The sequence below is a fragment of the Stenella coeruleoalba genome (genome assembly GCF_951394435.1).
Source record: "Stenella coeruleoalba genome assembly, chromosome: 5".
NCBI lineage: Eukaryota > Metazoa > Chordata > Mammalia > Artiodactyla > Delphinidae > Stenella > Stenella coeruleoalba.
The window spans coordinates 25,436,641-25,450,512 of NC_137150.1; the positions used below are offsets into that span (position 1 = coordinate 25,436,641).

At 48.6% G+C, this 13,872-nt stretch overlaps 1 protein-coding gene and 1 pseudogene across 2 annotated transcripts in view; one reads left to right on the forward strand and one right to left on the reverse strand.

The window, feature by feature from the left end:
• The first annotated feature begins 4,160 nt into the window (after positions 1-4,160).
• LOC307186948 (large ribosomal subunit protein eL32-like) lies at positions 4,161-4,600 on the forward strand (annotated as a pseudogene). The gene has a single exon. The product of its transcript is annotated as a large ribosomal subunit protein eL32-like (transcript).
• A 7,266-nt stretch (positions 4,601-11,866) lies between these two features.
• The window catches only part of ATP1B3 (ATPase Na+/K+ transporting subunit beta 3), a 42,649-nt gene continuing 40,643 nt past the window's right edge, over positions 11,867-13,872 (reverse strand). The window contains exon 7 of the mRNA XM_079921524.1: positions 11,867-13,525. Coding sequence (XP_079777650.1) covers positions 13,355-13,525 — 171 coding nt within the window. The 3' untranslated portion in view covers positions 11,867-13,354. The remainder of the gene's footprint in view (positions 13,526-13,872) is intronic.

The following is a 13,872-nucleotide window of genomic DNA, read 5'->3' on the forward strand; positions in this document are numbered from 1 at the left end:
GTGGGCTCTCTAGTCGTGGCATGCAGACTACAGAGCGCATGGGCTCTGTAGTTGCGGCATGCAGGCTCTCTAATTGTGTCTTGCGTGCTCAGTAGTTGCAGTGCATGGGCTTAGTTGCCCCACAGCACGTGGAATCTTAGTTCCCTGACCAGGGATCGAACCCACGCCCCCTGCATTGGAAGTGCGTATTCTTAACCATTGGACCACCAAGGAAGTCCCTTGTATTGCATCTTTAATCTGAATACAACAAGAAGTGCTCTCACAGAAGGTGTCTGTAGAACATCTAGGTGCGGCCTGCTTCGTGCGATGGGCCGTTGGAGCAGTGCTGGGCTCTTCCACTCCTGCCCGTCCTGCGATCATCTAAAAGATGAACAGTTTCCTCAAGGTTTATCAAAATTCAGTTTATAAATCACTATTAACACTTGTAAGAATGATAGATTTTTTACTTTAAAAATACTTGTGGAAATTATTTTTTAAGAACAAAAACCAGGGACTTCCCTGGCGGTCCAGTAGTTAAGATTCCGCGCTTCCCCCGCAGGGGCACGGCTTCGATACCTGGTTGGGGAACTAAGATCCCGTATGCCATGCAGCATGGCAAAAAAAAAAAACAACAAAAAAAACACAAACCAAAACGTAAGCCCAGTGGACACTCCTGAAAGTCAGACTAAAGGCATGTAAGGAGACAGAGACCATCAAACTGCAGTTCCTACTGGGGGCGGTTAGTGTCCCGCGGGCCTCGTCAGACAGGCAGGCGGGCCGGGGCAGGCCGTGGGGCTGCCTGCTTCTTCCTAGGTGTTGGCTCCGACCCTGGCAGCACCGCAGAGAAGACAGGCAGCTTCAAAAGCCACAGGCTCTGGCTTCCTCACCTGCACTCCTGGATGCAGACCTTTGGAGGAGGCGTCTGTCTTCAAAGACAGTGTTTGTTAACGGGCAACACCTTCTCCAGGGCTTCCAGGGCCAAATTCCTCAAAAGACATTTCTAAAACCTCTGGAATGAGGGTCGGTATCAGGGCAGCTGTTTCCTCCCTGTTGGGCCTCTGTGCCAGGAACCTGGCCTGTACGTGACTGGGCAGGTTAAGGACAGGCCTGGCCAAAGAAATCCGCTTGCTGAGGGGAGAGAGTTTCCCCCGTGGCTTCCCCACCCTGAATCCCTTTTGAAAGTCTTCTCAGAGCCTGGAGGGCAAAAGCATGAGCAAGTTGCAGGGTTGGCTGGAGTTAGGCCGGGGAGGTAGGTGCTTGCTGGGGCCACTCCCAGTCATCATGATAAAGGACAGCAGATGGGGAAAAAAGTCCAGGAGAAACACCACGGGCAGAACAAACACAGAAATGAAAAACTGCGACGCCCACGTAGCATGAGCCATGGGGGCTCATGGCAGGCGCTGGAGGGCCTCGCCCGTCAGCCAGTAGCGGCTGGAAAGCAGCACAATCTCCTGTGAGGTGGCCGTGTGCTTTGCTTAAGTTTTTGTTTGTAAGACTCAACAAATACCAGCTGCTGCACTGGGAGTCCCTGATGGAGTTAAAGTCCTGCTGGGTATACGGTAATGGATTGACGAGACAAGTCGGTAACACAGTCTACTCATTTGATGAGCTGGCATTTGAGAAATTTTAGTTGACATTTTTTTTTTTTGCGGCATGTGGGCCTTTCACTGCTGCGGCCTCTCCCGTTGTGGAGCACAGGCTCCGGACGCGCAGGCTCAGCGGCCATGGCTCACGGGCCCAGCCGCTCCGCGGCATGTGGGATCCTCCCGGACCGGGGCACGAACCCGTGTCCCCTGCATCGGCAGGCGGACTCTCAACCACTGCGCCACCAGGGAAGCCCAGTTGACGTTTATTTACATTTGCGTGTGTGTACACAAATTCCGTAATTCCTAGGCATCGTCTGATAACAAAATTCTAATTTTTCTGTAGGATTTTGTCATGTTCAATAAGCAGTATTAGAACACACTCTGCAGTTGACAGTCTGTTGACGTTCTTGGCAAATTTTTAAGTGAAGAGAGACAGTCAGGAAAGTAGGGAGTGTAGCCAGGCTTTGGCCAGATCATTCATGCTGAAGGTGAGAGTGCTCCTTGGTTATTCAGGCAAACCAAAGGGTCAACATAAAGAGTGTGTAGTTCACCTGTTCATTCGTTCATTCACTCGTTTGCACACCTTGACCTGTCTTCCTCTGATCACAGCGTGTGCGCACGTGGGGGTGGGCTGGCTGGGGCTGTTTGAGGGACCTCCGTGCAAGAGGAGGGAGGGAAGCCCCTGCAGCTCACAGGCTCCAGCATCACAAACCGGCACCCACCTCACTCGGCAATTCTCAGGCTTCACTGTCAGTGGGAGGGAACCCAGGGAAAATCTTTGTCTCTCAGAAATTAGAAGTTCTCTGAAAATAACCTACAATAGGAACTTGTTTCTTATACATGGACTTTCTTTCATCTTTGTAAATTCAGGGCCTGGCACAGTAACTGGTATGTAATGATAGGTTCTTAGTCTTTATTGAACGAGTGAATGAACGAACGCATGAACAGGTGAACTGCACACTCTTTATGCTGACCCTTTGGTTCGCCCAAATGACCAAATAGCACTCTCACCTTCAGCATGAATGATCTGGCCAAAGCCTGGCTAACCTGGAAAGACTGACCTCTTAACCATCCTATGTTCTGCTGGATTGAGTCAAGAGAGGACAAGACGGTGAAAAGAGACATTTGCCTGGCTTCGGAAGTAACTGGGTGATAGGAGCAAATAAGCTGATGCAAGGAGAAAAACTCTGCCTCTTGGGGAGAAGGTCGGGGGTAGCAGGCCTCACTGTCACCCGCCTCTGGGTCCTACCTGACAAATCCTTTCTAGCGACTCGCCCACAGGCCCGACTGTGCTTTTCCAACCAGCCCAGGCCCCTGCGTACTATACGCTTCTCTCCCCACCAGGACGTTAGTAGTTTATTTTCTATGAGCCAGTAAGAGACCATGGAAAGATGAGGGCTCCACTCTGATAAGTCTCAAGCCAATATGGTTTGTGTTTCCAATACAGAAACAGCTGCTTCATGCCCCCCCGCCCCCGACGCCAGTCCAGTACCAGCTAGTTCTGTCTTTCCACTGCTGCCATTAACACACTTGTTCTAACCAGCAGCCACTGGATTTTTCCATACTTGAGTGTGGGCAGCTGTTAACAAGAGAACACTTGCCCAGAGAAGCCAGCAAGCATGGGAAGGAATGAGCTTGTTACACAGTCAAAAACAGATGACTAGGAACTACATGAAGTCCGTAGCACTTCCAGCTGCTTTCCATGTGAATTTATCAGTAACAACTCCACAGGAGAAGCTTGAGTGGGAGAGAAGGTGAGGGACTGTCCTAAGGTCATGAAGAGACCAAATCACTTGCAAAAGAGAGTTCCAGCCAACCTTTGTATCCAGGGAGGGAAAAGCCTTAAATGCTGGAGGGGCCGACACGAGGCTCCCCCCAAGCCCTCTCCTCAGAAGTCCATTTTAAAAGGCCTCCTGGGACTTCCCTCGTGGCACAGTGGTTAGGAATCTGCCTGCCAACGCAGGGGACACGGGTTCGAGCCCCAGACCGGGAACAGCCCACATGCCATGGAGCGACTAAGCCCATGCGCCACAATTACTGAGCCCGCGTGCCACAACTACTGAGCCCATGTGCCACAACTACTGAAGCCTGCGCACCTAGAGCCCGTGCCCTGCCGCAAGAGAAGCCACTGCAATGAGAAGCCCACGCACTGCAACACCCACGCACCACAACCAAGAGTAGCCCCCGCTCGCCGCAACTAGGGAAAGCCCGTGCGCAGCAACGAAGACCCAACGCAGCCAAACATAAAATAAATTTATAAAAAATAAATTAAAAAAAATAAATCAAAAGGCTTCCTGGGCCAGGCACAGAGCTGTTTTCTTAGTCTCTGCACCCATAGGTGTATCACAGGCCAGGGATGCACCTCTCTTGCATCTCTCTTCTAGTCTTGATGGGGCAAGATTCTTTTCTACTACCCCAGGGAACTGCCGCCAACCCCTAGCAAGTCTCCCAAGCTGAACGGTGGGCACTGGCTCCAGATGCCCACGGTGGTCAGAGTGGGCCTGGACTAGGGAGACTCTGAGGAGAGACAGAAATCCTTTGTTCCTAAATAATGAATCTTCTTTAACAGTAATAGCTCTCTTCTTCGGCGCTGCCTACAGAGCGGGCAGCATCTCCCACCCGGGATCATGGCTACCCTCAGACCACTCGTGAAGCCCAAGATGGTCAAAACCTGATGAACCAAGAAGTTCATCCGGCACCAGTCAGACTGATATGTCAGAATGAAGCGGAACTGGTGGAAGCCCAGAGGCATTGACAACAGGGTGCGCAGGAGATTCAAGGGCCAAAGGTTGATGCCCAACATCAGTTACGGAAGCAACAAGGAAACAAAGCACATGCTGCCAGTGGCTTCCGGAAGCTCCTGGTCCACAGTGTCAAGGAGCTTGAAGTGCTGCTGACGTGCAACAAATCTTTCTGTGCTGAGACTGCTCACAGCCTCTCCTCCGAGAACTGCAAAGCCGTTTTGGAGAGAGCAGCCCAGCTGGCCACCAGTCACCAATCCCAACGCCAGGCTGCACAGTGAAGAAAATGAATAGACAGCTCATGTGCACATTGTGTTTGTGTTAATAAAACCATGAAACTTGGCCAAAAAAAAAGACACACCAGTAATAAAAAGCAGCTAAGGCATCTAGCGCTAATTGCCAGGCACTCTTCTAAGCACTCGCCCTACTTTACAGACAAAACTAAGGAAACAGAGAGGTTACTGTCCGAGGTCACACAGCTCTGAGCAGGGGGCAGAGCGAGGACTGAAAGCGAGCCCAGGCTGTGCCCTTAAGGATAAATTAGAGCTGCCCCTAGTCCCTCCAAGGCAGTCTTTTCAATTCTGGTAAGTGTATTGTCTTAAGTTTTATACAAAGAAATCCAGGTCAAACAGGCTGTCACTTGACCCAGAGTTAGTTGGGGGCGGGGTGAGGGTGGTCAGTTCTCTGGGTTTTGAGGGGAACGAGAGTCTGGTGTTGAGATCTGTGCAGTTAGTTGGGACAGTGGCCCAGGGAAGAATGACTAAGGCCGAGAGCAAAGCCCCTCTCCTGTGCCAGCCTCTCCCAGGGAGGGAAGTGTCTCTTGGAAGTGGGGTCCCCAGCAGGCGGTGTCTGAAGGTGGCATGGCTGTGCCCACAAGTCTCCTGTGTTTGCCTCCCTGCCCACCTCTTGACCCTGTGAGTTTCTTTCTCAGGCAAGCTCTCCCCAAATGGTGGCCAGATGGTCCCCAGCAGCTGCTGGATTCCTCACTGCCCTCCAGCCCTCTAGCCCAGAGGTCAGCGCTTCTCCTGACCAGTGTCTTGGGGTTTACTCTTCTTGGACCAGCCTGGGCCACATGCCACCCCGACAACAACCAGTGTGGCTGCAAAGAGCATGCAGATGAGCTCGGCCCGGGCAACCCCTCGCCCTTGGAAACAGGTCGGTGTGGCAGCCCTGCCTGGACCGCGTGGCCTGAGGTGGGGAACATCAAGGCGCTGTGATGGGCCTGGCAGAGACGGGTCAGGGCAGGAAGATACACGGACACCCGCATTTACCCTGAGCAGCCTTGCTGGAGGAGACCCTCTTAAAAGTGAAAGCATTTGCATTCTACAGCAACACTGTTTTATGTGCTGCTGTGAAGTTAAACACAGTGGGGGTGGTCTGGGCACTTACAAAAACAGCCATGCTTTTCAATAGTGCATTGAAACGCTGGAACTCATGGGATGGCAGGTCTGGAGCAAAGACCTGGATTTCCACTGCGGCTCCACTAAAAGTAAGTCCCTGGGCTGGACTTGTTTCCATCCTCACAGAAGGGGAGCCTCACCTCCACCCTCCATGCCTCACAGGCATCTCAGGAGAAATATGAATGTGAAAGTGCTTAGCGCTGTTGCAGGAATGTTCAATCCTGAGCAAAATCCCTCAGGAACTGGGGCAAAGTGAGTATGGCCAGAAGTCAGTACGACAGACGACAAGTGCAGGGGCCTCTGGGGCCTTGGAGGACGGGGTGTCACAGGCAGCGCCGGGTGGGAGGGGAGACCAGAGGGCCACAGAGGGCAGGCTCCTGGGCTCGGGGGACTGACAATCACAGCTGAGAAAACACATACTTCATAGACTTGATACTTCTGCATCAGGAAACGGCACGAATGATCAGGTCTAAATAGAACAGAGAAGCACTGACCAGCAGAGAGGCCTGCGAGCACAGCGGGCGGGCGTGGAGCCGCACATCCCCGGGGCAGGACAGCTGTGGACAGAGGCATATTCCCAGCAGGCAGGGGACAGTCGGGCCGGCAAGAGATTGAGTGCTACCTCAGGGGACCACCCATTTCAGAGGCCCTGTAATTAGGAGACACACAAAAGATGGCGACATAGTACATGGAGAGAGCTGAAAAGGGTGAAAAGACCCGACTGCTACTATGTATAAAATAGATAACCAACAAGGACCTACTGTATAGCACAGGGAACTATACTCAGTATTTTGTAATAATCTATACAGGAAAAGAATCTGAAAAAGGATATATATATATCTTGTGCTGTATACTGAAACTTACATGATATTGTAAATCAACTATACTTCAATAAAAACAAAAGACTTTGAAAAAAAATAAAAACAAATAAAAAACCCAACTGGGCATGTCTGCTCTCGGTCTCCGCAACAGTTCAGAGAACAGGCTGTGCTTACCTGCCCAGGCCAACCCTAATCAGAAGGCTCTTCATGGAAAAGACATCCAAGACACCCATTCAGACCGTAAGGAGGAAATGCACCAGTGGCTGCTGTTCGCATCTGCAGTTTCAACACGGAAGGTAACCACTAGTTGGGGTTCCTCTTGTAAAGCTGCCACAGAGGTCTGGGGCTCCCCGAATCTGGCTGATGCTTGGGGTCTGCTAGGGAACCACCTTCCTTAGGAGGCCTCGTGAACAAACTTCCTTGGATGGATTTGGGGACAGTCTGTCTTTAAAACAGCTGCTTCTGAGGGATCCAGATGATAGTCAAATTACCACATGAGATTTTCAAGGAGCCCTTGTGCTACTTTTTTTTTTTTTTTCCTTGTGCTACTTTTAAACCCTAATGTGTGTTTCTTGTATTTACTTGCTACGCACATATAAACGTCACACTATTCTTTTCCAACTAATACAGATTTTAAATTCTGCTCGCTACACCAGATAAACTTCTTGTCCATTGGAGTTATTTAAGGATCTGATAGAATCTTCTACAATCCTTTCTCTCAGAGCATTTATAAAATGCAAATATCAAATTTTAAAAAAGGGGGGGGAATCCCCTGGCGGTCCAGGTTAAGACTCCACATTTTCACTGCTGAGGGCGCGGGTTTGATCCCTGGTTGGGGAACTAAGACCTCACAAGACGCGCGGCTCAGCCATAATAATAAAAAATAAAATGAAAGGCAAGTATCCTGAAGACTGTGTCTGCAGGTGTGATTACTGCCATCCTTCTGGGTGGCTCCAGACTTAAAGCCATTTAAAGCCAGTTCCAACATGTCTCCTCAGAAGAGGCTCCCCAGACCTGCTGAGCGCTGGCTGAGGGCTGTGGACTGAAGGTGTGAGCAACGTGTGGACCAGCCTACTCTGGCCAGAGGCCATCACCTCCTGGAAGGGCAGCGAAGACAGTCACCACACACACAGCCTACCAGCAGCAGTTCCAGCCTTGCTGTAGTTGCTGGGCTGTTAAGTTCCACGAGGGCAGGGATCTTGTTTTCATCCCCAGTGTATGCCAGGCTCCTAGCCTGGCATACACTGGGGGCTCAATTAAAAAAAAAGTTTTTTTTTAAATGAATGAGTCCATTCCTTCTCACTAAGCGATAGCAACTTTGCAGAGTTTTCTTTGTTGATGAGGTGGGTTCCCTTCATCTCCAAGCTGGTGGCCCCCAGCATCTGACCTTCTATTCAGCTGGGAGAAAGGGTAATGCTGGCGAGGACGTTGTTAAAGGTCAGGCTGGGACCACGCTGTCCTCAGGAAGCTGGAACCATGGCTGCAGGCTCTTGTCCTCCCCCAGGGCCTCAGAAAAGCAGCACAGGACATGGAAATGCCCCATCTGCAGCCAGGTCCTGCCTGCTGTGCAGGCCACGGATCACAGACGTGAGGCTCACGATCCAGAAGCCAGGGGCTCACGACACAGGGCACCCCTCCCCCTCGACCTCTGTGAAGACTAGTTCACAGCGGAGCAATACGTATCCTAGGCCTTTCTTCTCTCCGTTCTCATTTCCTCCCTCCTCTGCCCTGGCTCTGAATCCCAGGTGCTGCACTGACCAGGATGGTGCACGACAGCCTCGTGGGCAAAGGTGATCCTCAGAGGAGCAGCACACAGGAGCTCGTCAGGAAGGCAGACTCTCAGGCCCCACCCTAGACGTGGCTGCATCAGAAAACGCATTTTAAACAGGGTTCCTTGAATGAATCCCATGCACCCGAGACTTGAGAAGGACTGGGTTGGAGCATACGATCTTCATTGAGAAAACGACCACCTTAGCTTTCTATCTGCTGCTGAAACAAATGACCACAAATGTAGTGGCTTCAGATGATACTCATTGATTCTCTCCATGGTTGTGGTCAGCCGTCTTGGTGGGCTGGGCTGGGCTCTCCTCCGGAGGCTCAGGGAAGACTGGGCTTCCAGAATTCGGTTGCTTCTCCTGTTTCCACACGGCCCCCTTCATTATCAGAAGAGCAACTGGGTGTCTTCTCACGCTTCGGACCCGACTTCTGCTTCAGGCTCCCATGATTACACTGAGCGCTCTGGATGATCCAGGATATTCTCCCCATTTTAAGGTCAACTGACTAGTAACCTTAATTTCATCTGCCAAGTCCCTATTGCCACGGGATGCAACATAAGCACAGGTGTGACACCAGAAGGCAGAGGTCATGGGGGCCCCAATTCTGCTTACCACAGTGATTTCATCAGCAGTAGGTCCAAACCCGGATGAATGGTCTCAGAAGGGCACCCCAAGCGCTCTGAATGCTCGGTCATCTCTGTTGGCGTCTCTCCCTGCCACGCCTCATTTGGTTCTTCCTGCCTGACCCTTAGTTTCACTCCAGTTACCACTGCCCGCCCCCTACCCTGCCATACAGTCTCAACACATCTCAACTCCCTCCCACCCAAGAGAGCTCTTATCTGAGGGTGCACATAATTCTGCAGGGTCCATCCTTTCCACGCCATCTCAGCTCTTCTCAGCCACCCAGAGGGAAGATCACAAGGAACAAGGCTAATGCCAAAACAAGATGGCGCCCACGCCTGCCACTTCATGTCACCCCTCGCTCTCCCTCGGCTCTGGCATTAGAGACCTGGGGCTCTGACCTGCAGAACAGAAGGGGCGCTGGACACGTGAGTGTCAGCAGCAGGGTCTCTGGGAGCTCAGCACCACCCCAAGGTCACCTGAGCCAGCAGCCCTGCATACTCTCCAATTCCAGACAGACTCATACTTGAGTGGATAGAGTGGTCCTGTCTTCAAGCAAATCCAGAACTAGCGCTAGCCTGTCACTAGCTGGTTGGTCACCAGTCAAACCCAGTTTATTCTCATGAAGGCCCTTTTGAGTTATCCCAAGGCCGCACAAATAATCTGGAAAGAGAGGGTCAGGAGACATTCTCCGCTTTGGTTTTCATACTTAAATATCAGCCCTTCCCAGTGTTGACTCCCTAGTGAATTCTGTTTCTAAAAAGCAAGCCCATCCTCAATGGACAAATCCTGCCATCCGTGACAAGGGCTAAAGGCTGTTCCATGCTCCTGAGAGCAAATCCAGAAACCATTCCCGAAAAGTTCTGAAGGACTTATTTGAAGGACAAGTCACTGGAATGTGAGGAAACTGGTTTGTTCAAAAAGCAGACACACTGATCTCTGTGTGACCTCCAGTATGAAGGAAGCCCTCCTGGGAACAGATTCTCCCTCCCTGGGGTACCAGTCAGCCGCAGGCCGGTCTCGGGGAGGCGCACACGAAGACGCACGGCTCAAAACACAGCTCCTTCTGTGCGGGAACCAATGGAGCTAAAAAACTCTGAAACCAATGTAGCAAATTCTGTTGAGCCTCCTTTAAACTCCAACTTGACAAATTTATTAAAGCAAGAAAAGCCAAGGGAAATTAAAAATCCCACGTGGATGACAGTTTCAAATTCACCCATTTGTGACCCCCGCCCTCATACAAACCTGCTGCACAAGGCCACAGGCAGCCAGGAAGGACTTTCAACTCCTTCTCTACCACACCCCTCCCAGTGATAAACAACCCGCCAACGCAGCAGCAACACTGTACTTACCGTTTCCAGTTACCAGGAAGGAAACACTCCCGAAAAACCTGCAACCTCGAAAGGAGGGGGAGCCTTTGGAAACTCACATTTATAAACATCTACTGCATGTTGGCGTGGCATATATATTCTCTCATTTAATCCTCACAGCCCTGAAGGGTGGCAACACCCTCATTGTACAGTTAAAATGAGAACCGCAGCTCAGAAGGGTAAGTACCCTGCCTGAGATTTCCAAACAATCAAATGCAAATCAGGATTTAATGCCAATTTTCCCTCCCTCTCCTTCCACAATGAATGATCGGGGATTTCATGTGAATTTCTCTCTTCCAACAGACTCTACACAGAATCTGGGAAGTCCTCCTCACAGACTGTACCTTCAGTGATAGGCAGTCCTACTGGATTTCGTGAAGAGCACAGACCAGCCTTTCTTATCTCACTGCTGCACGTGGCGGGGAAGCTACCACTAAGAAAGGACAACGGGGCTTAAGTTATAGGACGAACTACACACGTTCGAGGTAGGGAGAGTTCATCTTGTACAGAAAACCCTACTAAGACACTATAATACAGTCTAAGGCTGAGTCTGTATGTCCAAATTGGGATTGAACTATACTGTAATTTGTTCCCTCCCACCCACGGAAGTGATCAAAGGGAAATAGAGTTCATTTGTATAAAAAAATTCCAAGTATAAAACAGCTTGGAGATCTACGGAAACTGACACATAATTTTCTTTGAGCTAGATATGTAACATACCTGTTGAATTTTAAGTATCAGCTAAAGTCAACTGACAGTTGAATCTTCTCCATCCAGTAATCAAACTAGTGCCAGACTCAACCGCTTGAGGATGCAAAGCTGATTGTCTTTAGTCCTTTGTCCCCTTGCTATTCAAACTGTGGTCTGTGAATAGCAGGCTAGGCATCACTTAGGAGGCTGCTGAGTGTACAGAATCTCTCCTATGGAATCAGAATCTGCCTGTTAACAAGATGCCCAGTGAAGCTCTGAGGAAAACCTGAAATGTAGCAGAAATGCAGACTCAAAGCACGTCCAGGGCTCCCTTCATTCCTAGTCACCCTTTGCATACAGACCCAGCCCCTTCCCATACTGTCTCGGGGGACCTTTGGAATATCCCAGGCCCCCCACCTCCCTCACATGTACCTGCCATCATCTCAGAGCCTGTTCCCTCCTAGTTTAAGATCTTCAAGAGACCACGTCTCTTCATCTCTTTATCCTCAGAGTCTGGCAACTCATTACCTGGCCCACAGCAGGCTTGGGATAAAGTTGCTAAACTCCCCTAATTTCAACACAAACGAGAGCCAGGGAGAGTTGGGTAGGTCAACTAAGGTCACAGGCAGTCAGGGGCCAAGCCACGACCAACCTTCCGAACCAAGGAGGCACAAATGGGACTCATGTCTATGTCCCTTTCTTCTTTCTTTCCAAAACCCACTCACCCATTTTGGAGATCTCAATTCTTGTCACATGTTCTGAGAACTACTTTGCTTCTGCCTAAGCTCATTAAAACAAAAATTCCACCCACACTATACTTCAAAAGATACAAAAATACAAAATTAATTGAATACTTAATTTAATGAGATGGATTTCCCATGAACCAAAGTTGACAGCTGCTGAGGACCTGTTCACACTTGGCCAACTAAAATGGTGTCCTGGTTGCAGCCCATGACACTGCTCTGCCATCACAGCATCTTTTCTCCTTGTTTTATACTCTTAAGAGATAGGGTAGGTTTGCTTTATTAACAACTCCAAGAATCATTTTCTTCAGTTGCAAAGGAGGCTTCTAAAATGAAAATCTGTTATCACTAAGATCTTAGTGACAGAGCAAACCTCCCAATGGGGCTGAGTGACAACTACCCAAGCGTTCAGGCTGCTCCTGGGCCACCAAGGCCCATCTGGCCAGTCAAGGCCACCCAGAGCACTCATGTTTCCTCCAGACAGCCATTCCGGAGCCAGCTGGGTTGGGTCCCACTCGTCCTGGCTTGCACCAACACAAAGAAAACCTCAAGAACATTAGCCCTGCCTTTTTTTAAGGAGAAAAGTAACAATTTTTAAAAATGGGCTTTAAAAAAACCACAGATCATGTGGGAAGCACACCCTTCTCAGCAGAGGAGAAAGTAGCTCACATTATGACAAAGAATCATACCAAACACCCCAGACTGAAGGAGGAAATACTTCATGACACTAATCAGACAATGCTGAAATAAAACTGTTTGGTTGGAAGCTTTGAATAAGTTCCAAGTTTTTATATTTCACAATTTGTAGAGTCCACAGTCTGCTAAATAAAAGCAGTAGTAAGATTTCACAAACTATTATACAATTTAAATATTATGAATTTAACTCCATAAAAATTTAGGTGCACATATTCTTACTGGCTAACCTAAAAATGCAGTTTTTATCTATGGTCTAAAATACTTTAATCTTAATACTTTAAAAGATTTAGTTCCAGCACTGAAAATAATCCCATCACTCTTTTTGTTTGTTTTTACATGTTTTACAACAAAAAGGTTGTGCTCCTAGTCAAAAAGATCCACAGACTAATTCAGCATGTAAAAAATAATTTTACAAAACATCCAAGACAACCTTTCAAATCCACTTTTATTTTCCTTTTTCCTGCTCACATACAGAACTTCTCCACACACTGCATTTCTTGCAGCTATAAAGTCATTTGACGTTGGTCAGGTACCATTTTATCCCCTAAAACTTTGCTGGCATCAAAATATGACAGTTAACCAGTGTTAAATCTATAAAATATTTACATAGCACAGCACATTAAGCTTTAGACACTTGGCAATTAAACCACATAAAAATTGGACAAACCCCCATCCTACATGTTCAGAATCAGCTGTTCACAGTCCCTATCTGGTGACTGTACATCGTTCAAAAGGCAGCAGAGGCAACAGGCAGTTACTTTGAAGGATACCGAACACTATGGTCTGGAAGCACATTACGATGCTACCCCAGTGTCATGTACCACTCCACCTTTCTCCAAGGCGGTCTCATAATTCTGGAATGGCAGGTCCAGCTGATACAAAATGAAGACAGACAACACAACGTTTACTCTGTGGAGATATCTTAACTCCTACTATGGACGCATGGTGATTTTGAATACAACTCGTCCTAAAAACTTGTCACGATCATCCTGGTTTTTTAGGTTGGGTGATCCATCAATCTTGCACTCAACTGTGACTTCGTTTATGTCATTTCTATTATCGAAGGTGAGCTGGACGGCAACTAATGGCTGTAGATAGCTCCCCTGGCAAATAAAGGAAAATACATTAATTCAAATTCTGCAATAACTTTACACTTTATCAGGAGTTTGTTTATTCTGTAAAATTAAAAAAGCAAGATTTTAATTTAATAATTAGATCTATTATTTTTTTAATCCTCTACCTTTTTTTCCCCTTAGCTGGATATTCATTTATTTTCACTTTAATTTTTATTGATAAAAGTGTTTATGACTATGAATTTTCCTCTAAGCACTGCTTTAAGTGTATTCCATAGGTTGTGATTATGTTGTGCTTCATTGTTTTTTAGATATTCTATAATCTTGGTTTGAGTTTCCCCCTTTCCCCAAGAGTTGATTAGAGAGTTCCCACCTCC